Below are 27,014 nucleotides of genomic sequence, written 5' to 3' on the forward strand. Positions count from 1 at the left end.
ATGCCTAGTCAAGGAAGGAAGGAAAAGGCGAGAGAGAGAGAGAGAGAGAGAGAGAGAGATTGACTAGATTTATTTATTTAAATTGTTTTGCACCACAGCCAGCAGTTCAAGACTTCAAGTACCCTCAAACCAATCTTTGTTGGTTGTCCAGATTCTGAGATAATTATTCCTAACACCAACAAAATAAGGCTAGGTAGAGACAGTGGAGATGATCGAGATGCGTTATTCAACAGCATTTTGTGCCAGATGGTCATACATTTCGACTAGTTACAACCTAGAAAAGTGATGTGGATGCCAAGAAACTAAGGCACAACGAAAAAGACTCTGCCTAATATTCAACGGCATCACTTTGGAAGATTCTTACTGATCAACTACTCTTTTTGACTTGAAGCAAAGAAGGAGATAAATTAAAAAATAATAAAAATAAACGTGATACACATAATTAAGAATAAAGTTTGGCTTTCATCTAAAAAAAATAAAGTTTGTCTACCAACTTGATTTGTAGCCTAACATTACAACTCTACTCAGTTTTTTTATTAGATATGAATTTTAACATACCTATCATTAGATTATGTAATTTCTTTTTATATCCTCCATACTTGCAAAATTTATAATATATTAAAAATTAATAGTTATGTCATTAATAAATATTTAAATTTCAAGTTTTTGTAGTATAAAATTATATATAAAAAATAAATTTATGAATCAAATAATAAATAACATCTGAGTGACACGAAATTTCATATGCGTGTTAAAAACGCAAAAAACAAATAATCGAACAATTAAATTTTTGAAATATATAATCATGTTAATTTTATTAACGTGAAACATAGCCAAATTTTGTCCCAAGAACTAAGTAAGGTTATAAAAATTGTGGCATACATTGTTTGAGAAGGACTCACCCAATTAGTGCGACGTTTCACCACTGGGACGGCCTGATTTTTGGACATCAGCATCACGTTGGTGATTCCCTCTCTACCTCTCATACGCTAGAAACCCCCTGATACTCATTATAAGTAGTCAAGTCATTGAGTTGCTAAGAGAGCCGGTCTCATACGCTAGAAACCAATAATTAGAAACCATCATATTTTTTCCTTGATGTAAAATTAGCATATTATTCTGAACCGGTTCAATCAATCTCATCATTATCTTTTATTTTTCTACAAGGATGATTCAGTGAACCCTCTTAGTCTCTTTTTTTGTATTGTTATGGCTAGAGGAACGTAAATTCAGTGGACCATCATTATCATATTTCTTACTATTATGTATTTATTTTAGATTATACACGAACGTAGATTTTATCCATTTTATGTTTCAACTTTCAAATTATATAATGCGCAAATTAAGACAAAGAAACATATCATTATCATATGTTATATATTTTATAATTTGATAAAAGAAAGAGAGAATTGAACATTGAACGTCTATGTTTTTTTAATCTTTTTTTATAGGTTTTTATTATTATTTTTTAATCTTTTTTGAAATAAAGGTTGATAACTTTAATTATTGATTGAGAAAAGAGTATACATGTAACGGATATAAATGTATATATAAGCCATTAAAACAAAAGTAAAGGTCTTAGAAAAGGAGGGTATTCCACTATTCCTCCATCCAGATTTATTACGTATCAAATTGGGACATGCTATATAGTTGGAAGTTTTCGTTAGAAATACAAAAAAAAGTTTCATTTAAGCTATAAAGCTCTTAGCTTCTTTAGTATACAAAATTTTCAGCTTCTTTAGCATACAATTTTTTCCTCTCTCACTCAAATTAAGAGTAGTTTTGACCATATCAAACCGTTAGAAAATACATCAGATAGCAAAGACAACAGAAGAAAAAACAAATTATGAGAATTAACGTGGTCTTTCCTTGGCTCCATTTGCAAAAAGTCGCATACCGCTATATATTAACTATTAAGCTTTATAAAATATAATAAACTCATTGAAATGTATATATGGTTGAATATTAAGGATTTCTAAGGTTATAAAAGCATATTAATTAGGAGTTTAGGACTATATATAATTAGAATTATGATTCATAGTATAAGGGACTTGGGTTTTAACTTTTAACCGTAAGATCTTCAACACAAAAAACCCAATAATCTACCAATATCAAAGCAAAAATATACAAGTGTTAAGATGTTAATGTAGATCCGTGAGTACTAGGTCTTTTCTTTTCTTCTATTATGTTTTATTTTGTGGGGTTTGGGGTTGCTTGTTATCTCAAAGAAAGTGGAAGTTTCTGGCTTGCATAGGACGAATATAGAAACCGCGTTGTCCAATAATCTTAAGACTCCATCAACCAGAGATGCTTACAGTTGTAGTACTTTCCATTAAATGTCAAACTTTTTATCCTTTATATATTCCTTAGAAGTGAAGTCAAATTTTACTTCATTAACAAGCGTAATTTCTCCTAGTTATCTAGATCAGAATCAAATCATACAAGATTATAATAATCTCTAATGGGAACCCAAGTTTTGACAAATTGTTCCACATTCACTTACAAACTTTGGACAAATAATTGTACATTTGTACCCCACCGCATTTACAATTCACAAGTCTTTGCTACACCTTTTCAAAGTCAAAAAAACAGCGTTCTCACTCTTTTTTATCTTTAATTGAATTGTCGTTCCCATTCTAGAATCCACACGTAAAAATTAATTCCCATGCATTAAGAGTCTACGTGTTAGGTGAGCTACCAATTGAGTAACCGACGCTAATCACCGCGAGAAGCTCTTTATAAAGTCCAGTTTCTTGACATTTGGATATCACAACATACACACAATTTGTTAGTATCACATCAAAACTGTTGTAACCAATGGCTACTTCTTCTTCTTTCATAGCCATAGTTAGTTTGGCTCTCCTCTTGGGGAGTGTCAACGCTCAACTTTCAACTAATTTTTATTCTAGTTCTTGCCCAAAACTCTTTTCCACTGTGAAATCCACTGTGCAATCTGCCATATCAAAGGAAGCCCGAATGGGTGCCTCTCTCCTGCGCTTGTTCTTCCATGATTGCTTTGTCAATGTAATTACACTGAAAATTTTTCCCCCAGTCTTTATTCACAAACACAGCCTAATATTTGAAGTGGCCTATGCTATACTAGCTTGTTTGCAAGAGCTTAATATGGTTCTCATTTTTTGCTTAATCTATTTATTTGGTCTATATATAATTTTTTTAAGTCTTTATATATATATATACACACACACATCATTTTACCAACTTATTTTTAAGTAACAAACTAATGAAAGGACAATGTTTAATTTCTTTCAAATAAATTTGGAAAAATCTCATTCAATCCATTACTAATTAATAAAAACTTTTAAATGTATTATTTAAATAAGTCATATATTTATTAAATAGTTCGTATGATTAAAACTAAAAGCATATGTAAATAGTTTTTATCAGTCGGCACATGGTGGTTAGAGTTATAATTTTCCTCTAATTAATGACAATGAGTTCTTCCAAGTACACTCATTATTGTTTTAGCTACTATTCTACCTGTTAATTTATCCACTTTGATGCATGACAGCTTATTTTTTTCTCTCTTTTCAATTTGTTGGGTTTTCAAAAACGAAGAATGTCGGAAATATCAGTTTGACTTATGTTGCAAAATTGCTGTTTGCGACAATATTATTGGGACCCAGTGTTAACTGTCATTAACCTATTAGGCCTATTCTTTTCTATTTTTTGGTTTAATATGGCTAGAGGAACTTTTGGACCTTATGTAACTTATCTGTATGTAAAATGATGGATAGGGATGTGATGGGTCAATTCTCCTTGATGACACATCCAATTTCATAGGAGAGAAGAATGCTGTCCCAAATAAAAACTCTGCCAGAGGCTTCGATGTAGTTGACAATATCAAGTCGGCAGTGGAGAAGGCGTGCCCCGGTGTGGTCTCATGTGCTGATATATTGGCTGTTGCTTCTCGAGACTCTGTTGCCATTGTAAGTTCTTGTTTTCCTTAAAATTGCATGTTGAATAAGTTTATTTACACAGAAATAAATAAAAATAACATTACTCCAATCATAACGAATTATGTTATCGATCATATAAAATAAAATAAAAAATAAAAATTTGATAACTATTGTGTGCCAAAGGCTCAAATTAGAGGGACCAACACATATTATATGCATTGAAATTAGTTAACATGTTTTTCTGTTTTTGTGCACGTAACTTTGCAGCTTGGAGGACCCAGTTGGAATGTTAAACTTGGAAGAAGAGATGCTAGGACTGCGAGCCAGGCTGCTGCTAATAATAGCATTCCTCCTCCAACTTCTAACCTAAACCAACTTATTTCTAGATTTAACAATTTGGGACTTTCCACTAGGGACATGGTCGCTTTAGCAGGTTTACAATTTTGTCTCTATCTATTCCCTTGTCTTAGGAATATTTCCAAATTTTGGCTCACTTTTTTTTTTTTTTTGACTCATTCTATACCATGCAATTGCACATATTCTAAGAACATAACATAAGTCAACGTTCCATGAATAGTTTATTAATGATAAAATTATATAAGCAATTGTGAAATTAAAACAAATTGTGGGTTTATTGTACTAGGCTCACACACAATTGGGCAAGCAAGGTGTACATCCTTCAGAGCTCGCATATACAACGAGACCAACATAGACAGTTCATTTGCTAACACAAGGCGATCAAACTGTCCAAGAACCAGCGGCTCAGGGGACAACAATTTGGCACCTCTTGATATTCAAACCCCCACAAAATTTGAGAACAACTACTACAAGAACTTGCTCCAAAACAGAGGACTTCTCCACTCTGACCAGCAACTATTCAATGGTGGATCCACTGATTCAATAGTGCGTACCTATAGCAACAGTGAGAGTACTTTCAATTCTGATTTTGCTGCAGCAATGATCAAGATGGGAGATATAAGTCCACTCACTGGATCAAATGGAGAAGTAAGAAAGAACTGTAGGAAGGTGAACTAAGAAGGGTCTTTAATTATCTTACTGGGATCGAGAATAAATAATTTGGAACTTTTGTTTTATGCATAGAATATTATGTGATTGTGATTTTTGGCTTTTCCGTATGGAATGTACCATGGCATTATTGACCATGTTAGTAGGAAAAAAAACACTTGATGAGATTGCATTTTGTATTTTTGTGATCATGTTGTAATGTAAAAGAAATTTTATGTCCTCCTCATAAATTTTATATGCACACAAGCTTTATTGCAATGGCTACATATATGCTCTTCTCATTTTACTACCAACTTAGACGGTAATTCTACCGTACCCTTTTTTTTTTTTTTTTTTTTTTTCTTTTTACAGTACTCACTAGTAGGCAACTTGCTATATCAAGTTATTAAAACATCAAATTTGATGGTACCATTCTCACATGTGACTATACTTTTGTCATATTCGGCAGTTCTCGTATTTTTTCTCACATTTAATGATGTCATCCTCACATTGTATAGTACCAACATCACATGTGACTATACTTTTGTCACATTCGGTGATTCCCTTATTTTTCTCACATTTGACGATATCATCATCACATTGTGTAATACGAACCTCACATGTGATTGTACTTTTGTCACATTCGGTGATTCCCTTATTTTTTTTTTTTTTCTCACATTTGATGGTTCTATTGTCACATTAGGCAGTACCAACATCACATTTGATTGTACTTTTCTCACATTCTGTGGTACTTTTATTTTTTCCTCACATTTGATAGTTCTATTGTCACATTGGGCAGTACCAATATTACATGTAACTGTACTTTTGTCACATTTGATGGTCCCTTAATTGTTTCTAATATTTGATGGTTCTATTGTCACATTGGGCAGTACTAACATCACATTTGACCGTACTTTTGCCACATTTGGTTGTACTCGTATTTTTTTTCTCACATTTGATATTATCATCTTCAAATTGTACAGTACCAACATCATATGTGATTATATTTTTGTCACATTTGGTGGTTTTTTTTTTTTCTTACATTTAATGGTTTCATTGTCACATTGGGCAGTACTAACATCTTATTTGACCATACTTTTCTCACATTTAGTGGTACTTTAATTTTTAGTCATATTTAACAGTTCCATCGTCACATTGGGATTTGGGCAGTACCAACATCACATGTAATCATATTTTTGTTACATTTGTTAGTTCTCTTCTTCTTTTTTTTCACATTTAATGGTTCCATTATCACATTAAGAAGTACCGACATCACATATGACAGTATTTTTGCCACATTCGGTTATACTTGTATTTTTTTTCTAACATTTGTTAGTATTATCTTCAAATTGTGCAGTATCAAAATTACATGTGACTGTACTTTTGTCACATTTGGTAGTTCGATTTTTTTTTTTTTTTTTGCAAATGATGGTTCTATTGTCACATTAGGTAGTATCAACATTACATTTGACCGTAATTTTCTCACATTTGGTTTTGACGGTGCCGTCCTCACATTATGCAGTACCAACATCACATATGACTGTACTTTTGTCACATTTGGTGCTCCTCTTATTTCTTTATCACATTTTGAAGGTTCTATTGTCACATTAGACAGTACTAACATCACATTAGACCATACATTTCTCACACTCGATGATACTTTTGTCACATTCAATGGTTCCTTTTTTTCTCACCAATTAACATAATACCCCTAAAACCTAAAAAAAGACCAAAATACCCTTAGAACCTAAAAAATGACATAATCACCCTAAATCTCAAAACAAAATTACCAAAATTACTATAAAACCCAAAAAATGACTGAAACAACTATGAAACTTAGAAAATGACTGAAATACCCTCAAAACAAAAAACAATTGACCAAATAACCCTGAAACTTAAAAAAAAGACCAAAATTACCATAAAACTTAAAAAATTACCAAAATAACAATGAAACCTAGAAAATGACCATAATACCTCTAGGACAAAAAAAATGACCAAATGACCTGGAAACTTAGAAAATTACCAAAATGACATTGAAACAAAAAAAAATGACTAAAATAACCTCGTAACCTAAAAAGTGACTGAAATACCCTTAGGACCTAAAAAATGACTTAAATATTTCTAATCCACTTAATAATATAAAATTTACAAAAGAAAAAAAAAAGTGAAAAAAAAAATTACCAATACTTGATTTCTTGAAAATAAAGTACCAAACAAAAAGAAAAAGATGAAAAAAATAAATAAATCACTACATAGTCCACACTCTAAATACTAATTACTATCTTAAAGATTTGAAATTCTTTTAATTATATAAAATTTACAAAAGAAAAAGAAAAAGAATATAAAGATAAATCACTCTACAATCCACACTCTAAATGCTAATTATTATCTTAAATACTTATAATCCACTTAAAATAATAATAAAAATTTACAAAAAAAAAAAAATTACCCAATACTTGATTTCTTAAAAGTAAAGTACTATACAAAAACAAAAACAAAAAGAATATAAAGATAAATCAATTCACAGTCCACACTCTAAATACTAACTATTATCTTAAATACTTATAATATACTTAAAGTAATATAAAATTTACAACATAAAAGAAATGTGAAAAAAAAAATACCAAGTACTTGATTTCTTGAAAATAAAGTACCATACAAAAAGAAAATGATAAAATAAAATAATAATAATAAAAAGATAAATCACTCCACATTCCACACTCTAAATACTAATTACTATCTTAAATATTTGTAATTCATTTAATAATATAAAATTTACAAAAAAAAATTACGCAATACTTGATTTCTTAAAAGTAAAGCACCATACAAAAAAAAAAATATATATATATATATATAAAGATAAATCACTCCACAATCTACACTTTAAATACTAATTACTATCTCAAATACTTATAATCCACTTAAAATAGTATAAAATTAAAAAAAAAAAAATTACCCAGTACTTGATTTCTTGAAGTAAAGTACTGTACAAAAAATGGAAAAAAAGATAAATCACTCTACAATCTACACTCTAAATACTAATTACTATCTTCTATATTTATAATCCACATAATAATATATAATTTACAAAAGAAAAAAAAAAGTGAAAAAAATTACAAATACTTGATTTCTTGACAAAAAGATAAAGATAAATCACTCCACAGTCCAAACTCTAAATACTAATTACTATATTAAATATTTGTAATTCATTTAATAATTTAAAATTACAAAGAAAAAAAATGAAAAAAAAAAATTATCCAGTATTTAATTTCTTGAAAGTAAAGTATCATACAAAAAGAAAAAGAAAAAATAAATCACTCCACTGTCCACAGTCCACACTCTAAACACAAATTACTATATTAAATATTTATAATACACTTAATAATATAAAATTTACAAAAACAAAATTACCGAGTAATTGATTTCTTGAAAATAGAGTACCATACCAAAAAAAAAAAAAAAATACTCCACAGTCCATACTCTAAATACTAATTACTATCTTAAATATTTTTAATTCATTTAACAATATAAAATTTACAAATGAAAAAAAAAAATTAATCTAGTACTTGATTTCTTGAAAGTAAACTATTATACAGAATATATATATATATATAAAGATAAATCACTCCACAGTTCACACTCTAAATACTAATTACTATCTTAAGTATTTATAAACCACTTAATAATATAAAATTTAGCAAAAGAAAAAAAAATTACCTAGAACTTGATTTCTTGAAAATAAAGTACCATACAAAAAGAAAAAGATTAAAAAAAATAAAAAATCACTCCACAGTCCATACTCTAAATACTAACTACTATCTTAAATATTTTTAATTCATTTAACAATATAAAATTTACAAATGAAAAATGAAATTTATCCAATACTTGATTTCTTGAAAGTAAACTATTATAAAAAATAAATAAATAAATAAAGATAAATCACTCCACAGTCCACACTCTAAATACTAATTACTATCTTAAAAATTTATAATCCACTTAATAATATAAAATTTAGTAAAAGAAAAAAAATTAAAAATTAACCTAGTACTTGATTTCTTGAAAGTAAAGTACCATACAAAAAGGAAAAAATATATATATATATATATAAATTACTTTATAGTCCACAATCTAAATAGTAATTACTATCTTAAATATTTATAATACACTTAATAATATATAATTTACAAAAGAAAAATAAAGTGAAAAAAAATTACCCAGTACTTAATTTCTTGAAAATATAGAACCATATAAAAAGAAAAAAAAAAACGATAAATTACTTCACAATCCACACTCTAATTACTAATTACAATCTTAAATATTTGTTAGGTTCTAATGTAACACCCCAACCTAATTGCCTAATTAATTTATGAGTTTATATGCATGTCATTATTTTAATTACTTTTAAGTGCATGAAACTTTGATTTTTGTTATATTATAAAACATATATGCCATTTTAATGTGTTAGTTATAACTTTATAAAATTAAGGATATATATATGTGTGTGTGGGTAATGTGTTATTTATTCTTTGTAGGTAAGTGTGAATGCAAAGTTTATATATATATATATATATATATATGTGTGTGTGTGTGTGTGTGTGTGTGTGAATACAAGAAAAATTGGAAAAGGTGTTTGTGATATTTGTTTCTCCCTAGCCACACACGTACCCAAGCCCCAAAAGTCTTCTTACTTTTCTGATTTTCTTGGCTGCTTCTGAAGTCCAGCAGCTGCTTTTCTTCTTTCTCTATTTCCCCTTTCTTTGTTCTTCTTTCTTCTTCTTTCCTTACACGGCAACATCTCTCCCTCCCTTTCTCACCAAAAATTCTAGTTTCTTTGAAGAAGAAATTAGACAATTAACCCTAAGATTTTATCTTCAAAGTGTGTGGGTAAGTAAGTTAAACCTCATCTGATTTTGTGTATTTTGGATGGTAAAATTTGTTTGTTTATTTTCCCTCTTTGTTCTCTACTCTGTTTCTGGAAGTTGAATTGGTGATTCTGTTTTAGTTACTTGAAGTTTGATGATATTTTGATCAATTGAATGCTTATTAGGGTATTTTAATATGTATACTATAGGTATAAAAATACCCAAATGAAATTAAGACCTATTGCTATTTGTTGATGATTTTGTAAGAATATGTACTGAAGCTGTCTCTGTGACAGAGTTGATGTTTACTACAAGAAAATTCTGTATTAAATTGTATTTTGTGAATTAGGATGCAAGGAGTAGTTTTTATGAATTCTAAGACACATATGGTTGTTATAGAAGTGGTCTCACAGCATTTGGATGAACATAAAATTAGTGGTTTAATTTGTAAGTTGCAAGAAATTCTGTCAGGACAGTTTTGAGTATACTGCATTGTGTGATTTTTAGTAAATCATGGGTTAATGCTTTGACTCCGAAATTTTTATGGTTTATACTGGACATACAGGGGAGTAGTTCTGTAAAATTTCATGACAATTGGAGGTCTGTGGACAGCCCGTTTGTATTTTACAAATGGAGCATACGTGGCTGTAATGAGCAGTGAGCAATATATACTACACCTAACTTTGTGGATTTAATTCTCAAGTTAGGTTGTATGTTTTGAGTTATAATTTTATACACTCATCCTTTGGTATGTTTGAAGCATATATAAATTTTATGGATTGATTTCTCTATGGTTTGGCTGCAAATATGTTTGATGATTGTATCATATGTTTTGGGAACTTTATGTGATGGGAATTAGGATTTCCTTGAGTTTGAAAGTTAGGTGGTGATTTAGGTATAAGTTTATGTATTAGGAAGAGTTTGTCCATAATAAGTTTTGGTTCTTTTCGTTTAGGTGGCGAGAACGAGAACACGGATACTTGAGCTCCTCGCGTACAATCTCTCGCGCCTTCTGTTTTCAGGTAAGGGACTTGTGACGTGTGCTTTTAATAAGTATAAAGTTTATTTCGAAAACTAATATGCATTAAAACTTGTCGATTTGAGATATTACATATAAGCATGATTTAAGTAAAGTATATGTTCGTGAGTTGTTCAACCTTATGTATATGATAATTTTGCATATTAATGCTAGTACCTATGTCACGAACATAATATTTTAGAATGAAGTGGATATGCTACTATTATGAAATAATTATGTAAAAGTAAAGCTATCAGAATAATATAGCGTTCGGGTTATTCCACTGTTATGTTCTGAACTCAGCCAATAGGGGTTAATTATTGGCTTTCCATGGAAAGATGTTATCTGTTTGGCCATTTAAAGTAGAGGAAATGGGGTTGCCCGTAACTCTAATCTGAATAAGGCCTTCTCCCCAATGTGTACGGACGGCGGGGAGGAATAAAACCTTGAGGAGATGTGCCATCAGGCCTCTCAAAGAGGACAATATCATGCACACGAGGTTACCCAAATGTGATGAGGCCTTCTCTGTACAGACTTATCAAAAGTGGACTAACTAATATGTTATGAATAGCTACATTATGTTATTGAGCATGAGAGAATGATTTTGTTAAAATGCATTATGAAAATTAAAAGCTCTCATGAAAAGAAGTTTATGATGAAACATTTTATAGTCTTTGTTATAAAGATAAGGTTACGAAATTATACGTATGTTCCTTATTATGTCCTTTTTTTTTTTTTATATGAAAGGAAAATGAAATATTTTTATTTGAAAAGTTCATAAGTTATTTAAGAGCAATATGAATAGTATGAAGGCTATTTGATCAAAGTTGGCATATCCATAAACTATTTGTTTTACATGCATTCTTATTAAAGGCCCATGGAGCTTTAAAACCTTACTGGGCTTCGCAGCTCACCCTATTATATTTCAGTGCACAGGTTCTTCCTGGAAGCAGCGAGAGTATGAGAGGTGGCAAGGATTCTGTGTTTTCTCGTTTTATTAGAATGTAGAGTTTTGTTGTATAGTAGTTAGCTCTTTTGATGTATAGAAGGAATCAAGATGTACTTGATCCTTTGAGCACATATGTAATTCGGTACTGTAGGCTGTTTTGAACCCCAGTTGTATGTCTTTGGGGTTAGGTTTGTAATAAGAGTTTTGCTAAACGTTTAGCTATGTAAATTTTTACTTGAATACCTTAAGTTTCAGACAGGTGGTATTTGTTTCCAAGTTTGAAGGAAATGAAATGTCAGGGTTGCCATCATTTTTGTATATATTGGCTTTTATGCAAGACAATAAGCAGGAATTGAACAAACAATTCTTGATATGTACCTTCAGTTAGGTTGGTTCGTGTTAATATTGAAGTAAACTTGATATTAACATGCCGGTCATGCTCTAAACTCTGAAATACAGGTTTGGGTCGTGACATCTAAAGTCTTAGAATTTTATGTATTTAGAACTCTAATTTGTATTGTTGGCAAACCATGATCAAAACAATGTGTTTAGAAGTGTTTTAGTCTAGCTCAAAGTTGTGCTTTTATGTAAAGTTGGAATTGAGTTAAAGCAGGAAAGCATTGTGCCTTTCGGCCTAGCTCAATCAATCGAAAGACAGGCTCAATCGATCAAAGCTCGGGCAGAATGATTTTCTGCAGATTTTTCCAACTCAGCCCTAAGTGTTTTAAAACGTTTTTTAGGGTTTCTTATTTGTCCTAAGTATAAAAGACAAACCCTAGCCACATTTTAGTGTTGCTCATAATTGCGATTTGTGTAAATCTCTTGTGAGATCTAGAGGAGCTTTCCTTTACACAAACTTAGGGTTTTCAAGGAGAAGATTTATCTACACCTTGATGATCAATTCAGTTGCTGCCATTGAAGTTTAAAGAAAACACAAGCAGGTGTGCTTGTATCTGGTGTTGAATCCAAGAAAGAAAGAGTCTGTGGATTCGGAACTTCCACGTGGTCGTGTCAGTAAGTTCTACTGGTTGGTCGTAATAAGAAGTTGAGCGTAGGGGCTTGTAAGTCTTTTTGTATGAATTTCGATTCTTTCAAGATAGTGGATTCAAGTTTACCTTGAGGATGATAGCTAGGTCAAATCCTACCCAGGTTTTTACCAGTTTGGTTTCCTGGGTAATCATATCTTGTGTTATTTATTTTCCGCTGTTTTGCATGATTTGATCTTTGATATTGTGATAACCTAGACTTGTTTAATTGGACTAAGTAGCAACTTGACTAATTACCTAGGTTAAATCAATTGTTTAAAGGGTTTAAAAACTATCAATATTTATAATCCACTTAATAATATAAAATTTACCAAAAAAAATAAGTGAAAAAAATTTACCCAATACTTGATTTCCAGAAAGTAAAGTACCATATAAAAAGAAAAAGATAAAAAATAAATAAATCACTCCATAGTCCACAGTCCACACTCTAAATACTAATTAGTATCTTAAATATTTATAATTCATTTAAAAATATAAAATTTACAAAAGAAAAAAAATTAAAAAAAAAATTACCAGTACTTGATTTCTTAAAACTAAAGTACTATACAAAAAGTGAAAGAAAAATAAAATAAAGAAAAATCAATCCACAGTCTGCACTCTAAATACTAATTATTATCTTAAATACTTATAATCCACTCAAAATAATATAAAATTTACAAAATTAAAAAAAAAAGTGAAAAAAAATTTACGCAATACTTGATTTCTTGAAAATAAAGTACCATACAAAAAGTAAAGAATAATAAATAAAAAAAAAAAGATAAATGACTCCACAATCCACACTCTAAATACTAATTATAATCTTAAATATTTTTAATTCATTTAATAATATAAATTTTTTTAAAAAAAAAATTTACCCAATACTTGATTTCTTAAAAGTAAAGTACCATACAAAAAGAAAAAATAAAGATAAATCACTCCAAAGTCCATACTTTAAATACTAATTACTATCTCAAATACTTATAATCCACTTAAAATAATATAAAATTTACAAAAAAAAAATTTTTAAATTTACTCAATACTTGATTTCTTGAAAGTAAAGTACAGTACAAAAAGAAAAAAAAAATACAAAGATAAATCACTCCATAGGCCAAATTCCACTCTCCAAATACTAATTGTTATCTTAAATATTTATAATCCACTTAATAATATAAAATTTAAAAAAAAAAATTACCTAGTACATGATTTCTTGAAAATAAAGTACTATACAAAACGAAAAAAAAAAAAAAAAAAAAAAAAAAAAAAAAAAAAAAAAAAAAGATAAATCACTCTATAGTCTACACTGTAAATACTAATTACTATCTCAAATATTTGTCATTCATTTAATATCATAAAATTTACAAATAAAAAAAATGAAAAAAAAAAATACTCAATACTTGATTTCTTTAAAGTAAAGTACTATTAAAAATATATATATATATATATATATATAAAGATAAATCATTCCACAGTCCACATTCCACACCCTAAATATTAATTACTATCATCAATATTTATAACCCACTTAATAATATAAAATTTACAAAAGAAAAAAAGTGAAAAAAAAAAATTACCCAGTACTTGATTTCTTGAAAATAAAGTACCATACAAAAAGAAAAAGATAAATCACTCCACAATCCACACTTTAAAAGAAAAGAAAAAATATATAAAGATAAATCACTCCATAATCCACACTCTAAATACTAATTACAATTTTAAATACTTATAATCCACTTAAAATAATATAAAATTTTCAAAAGAAAAAAAAAGTGAAATTTTTTTTTTACCCAATACTTGATTGTTTGAAAATAAAGTACTATACAAAAAGGGAAAAAAAATCACTCCACAATTCACAATCTAAATACTAATTATTATCTTAAATATTTATAATCCACTTAATAATATATAATTTACAAAAGAAAAAAAAAAGTGAAAAAAAAAATTACTCAGTACTTGATTTCTTGAAAATAGAGTTAAATACAAAAATAAAAATAAAAATAAAAATAAATAAATAAATCAATCTACATTCCAAAATCTAAATACTAATTACTCTCTTAAATATTTATAATCCACTTTGTAAGGACACTTTTTGTAGTCCAAGCCCAAGATGTATAGGATCTTGACTCAGTGAGCCCAGTACAATAAATTTGTAGAGAGTGGGTCGTAGAACTAAGTCTTAATTAATTTTACAACGGCTAGTATGGATTTAAAAGATGATCAAGCAAGAACAAGGAAAATGGAATTGAATGAATCCACTGTCCGAGGAGGTATTTTGTCATTGATGAGAATGCAAATTGTCATATTTTTCTCCCTTAATGTTTAGTCTTTTATATTTATTTGGTGCCTAAATGTACTCATTATTCTTATATTTTGATTTAGGATGCAAATTGAGGCGTTAAGTGCAAAACGTAGCTAATTGGGCGATTCTAGACAATTTTGACATCGTTTCGTAATTTGAGCATAACTCTCTCATCCAAGCTCTGATTGAGATGATTCAAGGTGCTATGGAATGCCAAGACAAAGTTCTACAACTTTCATGTTTTGAGTTTTGAGAGATGGGCTGCATCAAGGTCAAAATCAGGCTTGAAGTTGCCGCACCTGCACTGCTAACGTTCTGGAATGTTCCTTTGCCTGCAATTCTAATACGCAGATCTGATGGGGTTTATTTTCAGAAGCTTCCAGATCTAGTGCACGAAATTTCCAACTGAAAAACACCACTTTCCTAGTTATATTAGGACTTTGTTTAATTTTTAATATTTTTCCTTAATTAGTTAGATTTTGATATTATTATTGAAAATATTTTTAAGAGATTTTGTAGGCTAGGGAAATGGGGAATTAACGTGCAAAAGAGGGAGGAGAAATCAGAATTGGACACACACGCCTCTCTCTCCCCTCTTCTCTGATTTTTTCCTTTGAATTTGTAAGGTTGAATTTTATCAATCATCTTATTGGCTTTATTTAGTGCCAAATTTACTTGTATTTTAGCAATTAGTAACCCTGTATTTAGGTGAGAATCATGTAAGGGTAGTGTGTGAGAGAGTGTGAAGAAATGCTCAAGATTATGCAAAGAATCAAGGACTTGTGACTGGATCTCGCGGGTAGCTCGCGGCTTGCAAGCCGCCAGAAGTTGCACACGTGCCAAGCATGCAGAAAAGCTGAACCGTCATGCCAGCTGTAGCACTACAGGACAAAAAGTCCAGTCTGGCTGTTCAGTTACCTCACGGCTGGAACTCGTGGCTCAGTCAAATCGCGAGGCCAAGCCACCAACCAGCTCTGTTTTGGAAAAACTGACTCTTCGCATTCCAAACACATTTAAGTATAAATACTCCTTATACCCACGAATTGTTAAGAGCTTCTAGAGAGAATATTGAGAGAGAAACCCTAGAGAAAAACAAGATTGACTCATCCCCAATCTTCACATAGAGACTTTTCAAATTCCTCTACTCTCACCCTTTCCATTGTTACATTCTTGAAAGGTATATTACCAAAACCTTTTCTCACTATACCCACATCTGTGATAAGGTCATTTGGTACTTGGGAAGCAGTTAGGAAGGGACCAATTTCATATTGGTTGATGCTATGGGTTATAGCGGAATCCGGTAAGTTAAAGAAGAAATAGGTTCGATGTAACCTAGTTGAAGTAGGAGCTTGGAGGGTTTAGGTACACTGGGTAGATTAGGCTTGGAGGGTCTTCTGCTATTCATGTATCCCAACTTGATTCTTTAGTGGATTATTTACTGCCTAGAGGGCGGCGAAGAGGTTTTACGCCGAGGGCTTCGATTTCCTTTTCGATAACACATCGCTGTGTTGTCCTTGTATTTGCATCTTTCTTCTCTTAATCTTTGCCATTTAATTTTTGCTATGGATGTGATTTTATTTGGTTTAGATTGTTTATCAGTTCTGTTATATGCTTATGTTCATATTCCGCACATTAATTGTTTGATAATAAGTTTGAATTGATTATTTGGAAATTGGGGGTCTAAACGTTCATAGTGTTTTATACACTTATTGAACATTCAGAGTTTTCATCATGGCCCTACTTGGCTAAACTTTTATACTTAGTCGAAGGAAACTGAAGCCTCGGAATCAATAAAATTGTGAGATCTAATTTGTTTTTATTGTTCAATTTATGCTTTGAATATCGAATGTTCTTCTGTGCCTATTTTCATGATTGTCTCGTTTAATTACTAGGAGGCCTACTAGTTTATTGTTCGTTGCAATCTACTGCTAGGTTAGATATCAAATCCGTAATTACTTGATCTCTCTAACTTGTGAAGCAACCAAAATTTAATGATTTGCTACGTCAGAAATTATTAGATCTTAGGAAGAATGCTTGACTAAATTAAATGCAACCGCTTGTGTTTGTGTTGTTTAGTTTCATCGATCTCTCTAATTCTTAAGGTTGTTACTAGATTAACCCTTTAGCGCTTGTCTTGGGTTGTTTAGTAGTTAGGGTTTATTAAATCGCTTGTTTTCTAATTAACTACAACTAAGGAGAGATAGGAAAATTGTTCCAATAGTGAATATTCAAAGTTTGGATTGATATATACTTGCATCGATGATCAGTTGTAAAATTCCGATGGTAGATGTTGACTTAGACCAAGGTTTGTTCTTTTGATTAATTTCGATACTTTAATTTGAATTGTTCCTTAGTTGTTTTTTTTTCTTAAAATTGTTTTCATTATACTCCACCCCCTCCCCCCCCCCCTCTCATTGTTCACGTAGTATAAAACTAGGCTAGATACTCTCTGTGGGAACGATTCTTACTCGCACTACTACATATATTTTTAGGAATATAGGTTTTATTTTTGGTTGCCTGCGACAGCACACCAAATTTTGGCGTCGTTGCCAGGGAGTGATTCTAGTTGATTTTTTTTTTTTTTTTTTTTTTTTTTTGCTTCTTGTGAACCTTATTTCATTCTTGAAATTTTCAAAAAAAAAAAATTCGTTAGTTTTTGATAGTTACAGTTTTGGCAGAATTCTGATTGCAATAGAACTAGGCCTTGCTAGTATAGTTTTCTGAAGGTAAATGATGTTCTAAGCAAGACTAGTTAATCCTTTGGATTACTAGCCCCATTCTTTCGAGGCTAGATTCCACTGTTTTCTAGGGTTTTTAGGCGTTTTTTTTGTTTTAGCGTAGAATTTTGATTTATTTTCATTACTCTAGATTTTTCCTTGTTTGTTTTTCATGGTTTATTAGAGTTTCCTTGATTGTTTATGACTGTATCTCAATCTTCTAATCAAGGTGATTTGCAATACGATCTAGAAATATCTCGAACTTTGCGCAGGTTAAGGAAGGAAGCCAGGAAAAATTCTGAAGAGCACAATCTAGCTCTTGATTCCCTGTTTGCTAGCGATTTTGATTTAGAAGAGGATGAAGTCATGGCTAAAAATCAAACTTTGAAAGAGCTTGCTGCCCCTGATTTGAATCAACAACCCTTATGCATAACATTCCCTACTTTAGATGTTACTACTACTTTTGAATTAAAATCTAGACTAATACATCTCTTGCCCACTTTTCATGGCCTTGTAGGTGAAGATCCTCACAAGCATCTAAAGGAGTTGCATGTGGTATGCACGAGTATGAAGCCCATGGGGGTGACTGAAGATCAAATTAAATTAAGAGCCTTTCCATTTTCTTTGAAGGATTCGGCTAAGGATTGGCTCTATTTTCTACCCTCCGGGAGTATTAAAACATGGAACAAGATGAAGAGGTTGGTTTTGGAGAAATATTTCCTAGCTTCAAGGGCAGCCAACATTTGAAAAGAAATTTGTGGTGTAAGGCAGCACAATGGAGAGTCCCTACATGAATATTGGGAGCGTTTCAAGAAATTATGTGCAAGCTACCCCCATCATCAAATTAGTGAGCAGCTACTTATCCAATATTTCTATGAGGGCCTTCTACCCACTGATAGGAGCATGATTGATGCAGCTAGTGGAGGAGCTTTGGTGGATAAAAATCCCGAGGCCGCGAGAAACTTGATTGCAAATATGGCAGCCAATTCTCAACAATTTGGCACTAGGCTTGACCCTCCATCTAAGCATGTTAAATATTTCCTTCCTTGAACAACAAATTGCGAGTCTAACTTCTCTTGTTCGTTAAATGGCTGTAGGTATTATGCAAACGGTGAAGGCTTGTGGGATTTGTTCGGTAGTAGGATATCCAACTGAAATGTGCCCAACTCTTCAAGAGGAGCCCATTGAGCAAGTGATCCTGGACAACCGCAAAGGAAGTATGATCCCTATTCAAGCACGTATAACCCGGGATGGAGGGATCACCCCAATCTTAGCTATGGGAATCCACAAATAAATCAGCCCACGATTCAAAACCGCCCAATTTGCTAGCAATATAAGCAGCCATACCCCCCTAGACAACAACCGGGCCAAACTTATAATTCTGGTATGTCTTTAGAAGATATTGTTAAGTCTCTTGCCACTAATACTTTGCAATTTCAACAGGAGACGAAACAATTTCAACAAGAGGCAAGGGCCAATATTCAAAGTTTGGATAATCAGATAGGCTAGATGGCAACTGCAATTAGTCGGCTAAAGGCACAAAGTTCAGGGAAATTACCCTCTCAAACGGTAGTAAATCCAAGATAAAATGCAAGTGCAATCGTTTTGAGAAGTGGTAAAGAGGTTGAGATGCCAAAAAAGGCAGCCCCTGCATCGTTGAAGCAAGAAAAGGAGCAAAATATCGTTGCAGACAAGAATGTTCCCAATGATGATGAGGTACCTAAGCGTAAGTTTCTGCCTCTTTTTGATTATAAACCAGTATCTCCATTTCCTCAGGTTTTAGCAGAATCAAGAAAATATGAGCAAAATAAATATTTATATGAGACTTTTCGTAGATGCGAGGTAAATATTCCACTTTTAGATGCCATTAAACAAGTACCTCGTTATGCTAAATTCCTGAAAGAACTGTGTACAATTAAGAGAAAACAGAAACTTAAAGGATGTGAGAAGATTTTGTTTAACACTTAGAAAAATGACATGAAGTATTAATTTACCCAAAGCATGTGATCCAAGGAGTCAAACATGACTAAGGCTCTGTTTAACACTTAGAAAAATGACATGAAGTATTAATTTACCCAAAGCATGTGATCTGAGGAGCCAAACATGACTAAGGCTCTGTTTAACACTCAGAAAAATGACATGAAGTATTAATTTACCCAAAGCATGTAGTCCGAGGAGTCAGGCATAACTAAGGTTTCGTTTAACACTTAGAAAAATGATATAAAGTATTAATTTACCCAAAGTATATGGTCCGAGAAGCCAGACATAACTAAGGTTCTGTTTAACACTTAGAAAAATGACATGAAGTATTAATTTACCCAAAGTATGTGGTCCAAAGAGCTAGGCATAACTAAGGTTCTATTTAACACTTAGAAAAATTATATGAAGTATTAATTTACCCAAATTATGTGGTCCGAGGAGCTAAGTATAACTAAAGTTCTGTTTAATACTTAGGCAAATAAGAAGTATAACGCATAATGTAATGAACAAAAATATGGCAGAAAAGACTTTCATTAATAATAATACATTTGTAGGTTATTTATATTCCAAGGGCGTGATACTACATTTTCATCTAGATCTTCGAGATAATATGCACCTATTCCAACCACCGAGGTGATGCGATATGGCCCTTTCCAGTTAGGCCCTAACTTTTCCCATGCTGGGTTCTTTGCAGTACCCAAAACCTTTCTTAATACCAAGTCTCCAGGCCCTAATGGCCTCAACCTCACGTTGGCGTCATGCCCTTGCTTGAGTTTATGTTGATAATACGCCAATTGAACCATGAAATTTTCCCTTCGCTCTTCAATTAGATCTAAACTCTTTTCTAATAGCCCATCATTGTTGTCCAGAATGAAAGAACTCATCCTCAGTGTTGGGAATCCAGTCTCCAAAGGAATCACAACTTCGGCTCCATAAATCATTAAGAAGGGGGTCTCCCTTGTTGACCTACAAGGTGTGGTCTGATATGTCCAAAAGACATGTGACAACTCTTCTACCAATTTTCTCTTTGCATCGTCAAATCTCTTCTTAAGTCCATTCACTATAACTTTATTGACAACCTCGGCCTGTCCATTCCCCTGTGGATAAGCCAGGGTGGAATACCTATTTGTAATGCCCAGGTCACAACAGTACCTTCTGAAAGCTTTGTTATCAAACTGAAAGCCGTTATCTGAGATGGGGGTATGAGGAATCCCAAACCGGGTGACAATATTTTTCCAAACAAACCTCTTAGCATCCACATCCCGGATATTTGTCAATGGTTCACCTTCAACCCACTTGGTGAAGTAATCCGTGCCAACCAGTAGCCATCTCTTATTCCCTGTTGCCTTTGGAAAAGGCCCTACAAAATCCGAGCCCCATTAAGCAAATGGCTAAGGGTTGGACAGAGGATTAAGGACTTCCCTTGGTTGATGAATGTTTAAAGCAAATCTTTGGCATTGGTCACACTTCTTCACATACTCTTGTGCTTCCTTTCACATGTTTGGCCACCAATATCCCTGAGTGAGAGCTCTGTGAGATAAGGATCTGCTTCTTGTGTGGCTTCCACAGATCCCTTCATGTAACTCCTTCAGGAATAGCTCTGATGCCTTAGGGTGTATGCATAGCAAATATGGCCCAGAAAAAGAGCGTTTGTACAACTTTTGGTCCTCGGACAGCCAAAACCGAGGAGCCTTTCTTCGCACTTTGTTTGCCTCGGACTTCCCCTCGGGTAAGATATCCTCCTTAAAGAATAGCATTATAGAGTCCATCTAGCTAGGTCCCACTCTGATTTGATGAATATGGATTATCTCTCCCTTCAACTCAGTAGGTTTGCACAAGTCTTCAACAATGATAACCCGAGGTAAGCCCTGTGTCGAAAAGGTTGCAAGAGTGGCCCAGAGAATCAACATGTGTGTTTCCACTCCTTGGGATTTGCAGTAAGTTGAAAGACTCAAACCTTGATTGTAAGTGCCTAACCTAATTTAAATATTCTTGCATTTTCACATCCTTGGCCTTTAACTCTCCCTTTACTTGGCCTACCACCAACCTTGAGTCTGAGAATATCTCCACTACTCTTCCTCCCATTTTCTGAACCATGGTCATCCCTACCAATAGAGCCTCATATTCAGCCTCATTATTTGTAACTGAAAACCCAATCTTAAGGATTTTTCAATAGTAATCTTCTTTGGGGATATTAAAACTAGCCCTACTCCAGATCCTTTTTGATTCGCAACACCATCAACGTATACCCTCCAAGATAAAGGTTCTTGCAAGGAGACTATGTCAACTGATTTTCCATCCACGTCCTACTTCTCTATTTCCTTTTCTAATGGGGGTTCAGCAAATTTGGCCACCAAATATGCAAGGACCTGGCCCTCAATAGAGGTGCGAGGCATACACTTGATATCAAAAGCCCCTAGGATTGTACCCCACTTGGCAATCCTTCTCGTGTAATCAGCACTCTGAAGCAGTGATCGAAGTGGAAGTTAGGTTAAAACAACAACTGTGTGGGATTGAAAGTAATGAGGGAGTTTACGTGTAGCGTGTACTACTGCCAAAATAGCCTTCTCTAGTGGTAAATAACAAACTTCTGCTTCAGGCAAAGACTTGCTCATATAGTAAACTGGTCTCTGCACGCCATTGTCAACCCATATCAGCACCAAGCTTATAGCATAGGAAGCCATAGCAATGCAAGCAAACAAGACCTCATCCACCTCGGACCTGGACATAACAGGTAGCTGAGAAAGGTATTCCTTAAACTGCTAGAAGGCCAAGGCACACTCCTTAGTCCATTCAAATCCCTTCCATTTATTCAACAACTGAAAGAAAGGTCTACACTTGTCCGCAGACCAAGAGATAAACCGATTCAAGACGGCAGTTATTCATGTTAATTTCTGGACTTCTTTGGGATTCCGAGGTGGCTGTAAACTATTAATTGCGTTAACCTGATTAGGGTTGACCTAAATTCCATGATAAGTGACCATATAGCCTAAAAATTTTCTAGATCCCACACCGAAGGAGCATTTGGAAGCATTTAGGCACAGTTTGTGTCTCCTCAGTATTCCAAAAATACTACTGAGGTCTCTTACTCTTTCGAACACCACCTTACTCTTCACCACCATATCATCTATATAAACTTCAATATTTTTGACTAATTGTGGCTCAAACATCCTGGTCATCATCCTCTGATAGGTAGACCCTGCATTTTTTAATTCAAATGGCATCACCTTGTAGTGGTAATTTCCAGTAGGAGTGACAAAAGCTATCTTTTTCTAATCACCCAAAGCTAATGGCATTTGATGGTATCCTTGGAAGGCATTCAAAAAGCACATCTGAGGATGGCCTACAGTTGCCCACTACCTGATCTATCCGAGGCATGGGGAAAGGGTCCTTTGGACAGGCCTTGTTCAAGTCTGTGAAGTCTACACATACTCACCACTTTCCATTCTTCTTCTTCACCACTAGAGTATTGGCTAGCCACTCGGGGTAAAACACCTCTTTATTAGCCCCGGCCTGCTTAAGTTTGATCACCTCGTCCTTGACATCATCAGAATGCTCTTTAGATGAACGCCGAGGTGGTTGCTTTTTGGAAATGATGGACGGATTGACATTCAAATGATGGTAGATGAAGTTCAGATCCACCCCAAAAGCTTCATAAACACTCCATGTGAACACGTTAATATTCCTCTTATAAAACACTATCAGCTCTTTCTTCTCTTGAGGAGACAGCTGAACTCCGACCTGAAAGAACTTTTTCGAATCATCATCTACAACAATCTTCTCTAACTCCTCACACTTCGCCCCTTCTAATGTCTCATCCATGGGTACCATCGGAGTCCTTGATTGCTATAAACCCCTATCAGCAGAGGTTGATGACCCAACTTCAAGCTGATGCATGATTGCAGCCACCAAGCACTGCCTAGCCATGAATTGGCTCCCAACCAGCTCCTCAATCTGATCTCTGGATGGATATTTCACTTTCAAGTGGAGGGTGGAAGAAACAACCCTCCAGGCATGAAACCAAGGTCTTGCTACAATGGCAGTGTAGGGAGAATAAGCATCCACTACAATGAAGTCCACCTCTGAACCTACCTACATGGGTAATCTAATCTAGCCCCTTAGAATAACAACATTCCCATAAAAGCCCAATAGAGGTGAATCATAACCTGTCAAATCCTCAAGTTTCAAGTTTAGCCCTTTGTACAAATCAGGGTACATAATTTACCCTACCCTGATCCACCAACACCCTCTTCACATCATTCCCCCCATCTTGAAGGTGACCACTAGGGCATCATCATGTGACTGTATGGTGCCAATCTTGTTCTCATCCGAGAAACTCAACGCTGGTCGGAACTCTATCCTAGCCTTCTTCGGCTCAAATTTGGAGTCCTCAACAGGTGGCCGAGTTACAGACATCACCCTAGAGGGATGAGACCCAGTTCTCCCTGGAGCAGCAAAGATAACATTAATCGTGCCCAAAGGGACTCTCGAAGAAGCATCTCTCCGAGGTCCCAATCCTAACTAGCCCCCTTGCCCACTGGGCTGAAGTAAAAATTGCTTTAACCTCCTTTCCCTGACCAGCTGTTCCAGATGATTTCACAAGGTTTTGCAATCTTCTGTGGTGTGTCCTCTCTCCTGGTGGTATTGGAAATGAAGACTTTGATTGCGCTTCATAGGGTCTCCTCCCATCTTGTTTGGCCATTTAAAGTATGTCCCATTCTTAATTTTTTTTTTAAACCTAATGCATCGGCTCACGGAACACTATGCTGACCACCTGAGTAGCAGTAAACTCAGACTACCCAGCAAAGTCTCTCCGGGGCTGGTTATTATTGTACCTGTCCGACCTGAAATCCCTCTTATTCTAAGGGATATCCTTCGCCTTTCCTTTCCCTTACTATTGGTCCTTCTCGACTCACTTATACTCGTCAATATGGTCTATAAGCTGACGCACACTCCTTACGGGCTTCTTGGCTAACAACTTTCTTAAATCATGCTCGGCAGGTTAGCCGACCTTAAAAGTCCTTATGGCCACGTCATCAAAGTCCCCATCTATCTCATTGAACATCTCACAGTATCTATCTGAGTACATTTTCAGGGTCTCCCCTTCTCGCATGGTTATAGACAACAAGGAATCTAAGGGCCAAGGAACTCTACTGCATGTAATAAAGCGAGATCCAAATGCCTGGGTGAATTCCTTAAAGGAATCAATAAAACCAGCTCCCAGACCATCAAACCATCTTATTGCCACAGGCTCCAAATTAGATGGGAATACCTTGCACATCAAGGCCTCATTCTTAAAGTGCACAGCCATTCTCTGGTTGAAGTGGCTCACATGCTTTACAGGGTCTGTTCAACCATTGTACATGGTGAACATTGGTTGAGTGAACTGCCAAGGAAGTCCTCCTCCTTCAATCCTGCGTGTGAAAGGTGATCTGGAAATCTGGTTTAACGCTCTGCTCACAGCGTCGTTTTCCAAGCCTTTGCAAGATGAGCTATTATTTCTGTGCTCGCGATGGCTATCCTTATCACACGAGAAAGACTTACTGAGGGGAGTCCTTGATTTGGGCCTGTAGCTACCATCTCCATCATCGTCAGAAGAAAAATCAGAATTGGAAGGAGTCCATCTTTGTCATTCGTAGCGCAACCTCCTTTTCCAATGATCAATCTCTAGTTGCATGACTCTAGTATTCTCCTCATGAAAGACGTGGCTCCCACCTTGAGACTGGCTCCTACTAGTATGGGTGGTATGCACACTAACTTCCTAATCCCTTCTTCGCTCAAGATTGAGAAAATGATCTTAATGTTGGGACCCCATGGATACTTCCCAATTCGGACTTGAACCTACCATAATTGAATGTTAATCTCACTACAACACAAGAAATCCCCACTGACGACGCCAATTGTAAGGATGCAATTTGGTTCCTAGGCCCAAAAGGTAAAAAGGATCTAGGTCCAAAGAGTCCAATACAATGAATTTATAGAGAGTGGGTTCGAAAACTAAACTCTAATGAGTTGGATAACAATTATAATGGATCCAGATGACAATAAAGTAAAGATAGATTGGTTTTATCTAAAGAAAATCTTCATCGGCACAATCCGAGGAGATCAGTTCTTGAATATATATCTCTTGAATTTGATTACAAGCACAATTCTTGTGGCTACAATATTTTTCTCTTAATTCTCTGATCCCCTTCCTTCAGGGTCTTCTTTCTATTTTATACTATCTTCCTTTTTTCATCTCTACCCTCCACGAGTAGATTAGATTGCTGATATTGATCCTTATCCATCAACACATTCCTGAAGTTTTTGGGAGTAGCTGTATGGCTGAAAATTACTGTTCAAGTATCACTTCCTCATTAATGCAGCCAGAGAGTTAGCTATAGAGCATTCAATGCGGTGGTAGCAATTTTCTCTTAGATATTTCATAACTTTCCTTTGGCCTGTGCTTTCATGATGTATATCCTTATCAATAGAACCTCCTAGAACGTTGCTTCTGGACGGCAGACCACACCTTCTAACCTTTGCTTTGCTCAACCAAGGAAACATCCCTCCTCGGACCACCTTCTCAAACCATCACGACCAAACCCCTTTCTTTATTCATTAATGCCAACCTCCATAACAACGTTTACCCGTCCTCGGACTACTAGACGTCCTCGGACCGAGCCCCCAGCCCAATATATACTACTAGACCTATCATCCCTACACTTATAATCCACCTAATATAATATAAAATTTACATAAGAAAAAAAAAGTGAAAAAAAAAATTACCCAGTACTTTATTTCTTGAAAATAAAGTACCATACAAAAAGAAAATGATAAAAATAATAATAAATCGCCCCACAATCCATACTCTAAATACTAATTACTATCTTAAATATTTGTAATTCATTTAATAATATAAAATTTACAAAAAAAAAATGAAAAAAAAAAGGGACAGGCTCACCTCCCGTTCAATACCCTCCTGTTTCCTCCATTTTTTAAATAGATGAAGGACACGTGTAAGTGAAGCAATCCAAAGGCCCCCCCCCCCCAAAAAAAAAAAAAAAAAAAAAAAACCTCACAAAGCAACTTTTCTTTCATTCTCTCTCCATTATTCTCTCTTCGTCTCTCTCTATCTCTCAACTCTCTCTAGAACTCCAAAACTAAGCATCAAAGGTGTTTCTCTTTCTCATTAAATTGTGACTTGCTCCTTCCTTCATCTTATACACAAATACAAATTCCCTTTTGTTTGAATCTTATATTCAG

At 33.8% G+C, this 27,014-nt stretch overlaps 1 protein-coding gene, 1 long non-coding RNA gene and 1 other non-coding gene across 3 annotated transcripts; 2 read left to right on the top strand and 1 right to left on the bottom strand.

Moving 5' to 3' along the window:
* Window positions 1-2,687: 2,687 nt before the first annotated feature.
* Window positions 2,688-5,207, top strand: LOC115958225 (peroxidase P7-like). The gene is made up of 4 exons (XM_031076623.1): window positions 2,688-3,024; window positions 3,756-3,947; window positions 4,185-4,350; window positions 4,561-5,207. The coding sequence occupies exons 1-4, from the start codon at window positions 2,818-2,820 to the stop codon at window positions 4,950-4,952; spliced, it is 957 nt and encodes a 318-aa protein (XP_030932483.1). The 5' UTR covers window positions 2,688-2,817; the 3' UTR covers window positions 4,953-5,207.
* Window positions 5,208-9,560: 4,353 nt separating this feature from the next.
* On the top strand, window positions 9,561-12,069 carry LOC115954912. The gene is made up of 3 exons (XR_004083971.1): window positions 9,561-9,806; window positions 10,740-10,806; window positions 11,732-12,069. It is a non-coding gene; the product is annotated as an uncharacterized LOC115954912 (long non-coding RNA).
* Window positions 12,070-18,530: 6,461 nt separating this feature from the next.
* LOC115958670 lies at window positions 18,531-18,634 on the bottom strand. Its single transcript, XR_004084596.1, has one exon. It is a non-coding gene; the product is annotated as a small nucleolar RNA R71 (small nucleolar RNA).
* Window positions 18,635-27,014: the final 8,380 nt, after the last annotated feature.

This window comes from Quercus lobata, chromosome 8 (assembly GCF_001633185.2).
Source record: "Quercus lobata isolate SW786 chromosome 8, ValleyOak3.0 Primary Assembly, whole genome shotgun sequence".
In the NCBI taxonomy this organism is placed as follows: domain Eukaryota; kingdom Viridiplantae; phylum Streptophyta; class Magnoliopsida; order Fagales; family Fagaceae; genus Quercus; species Quercus lobata.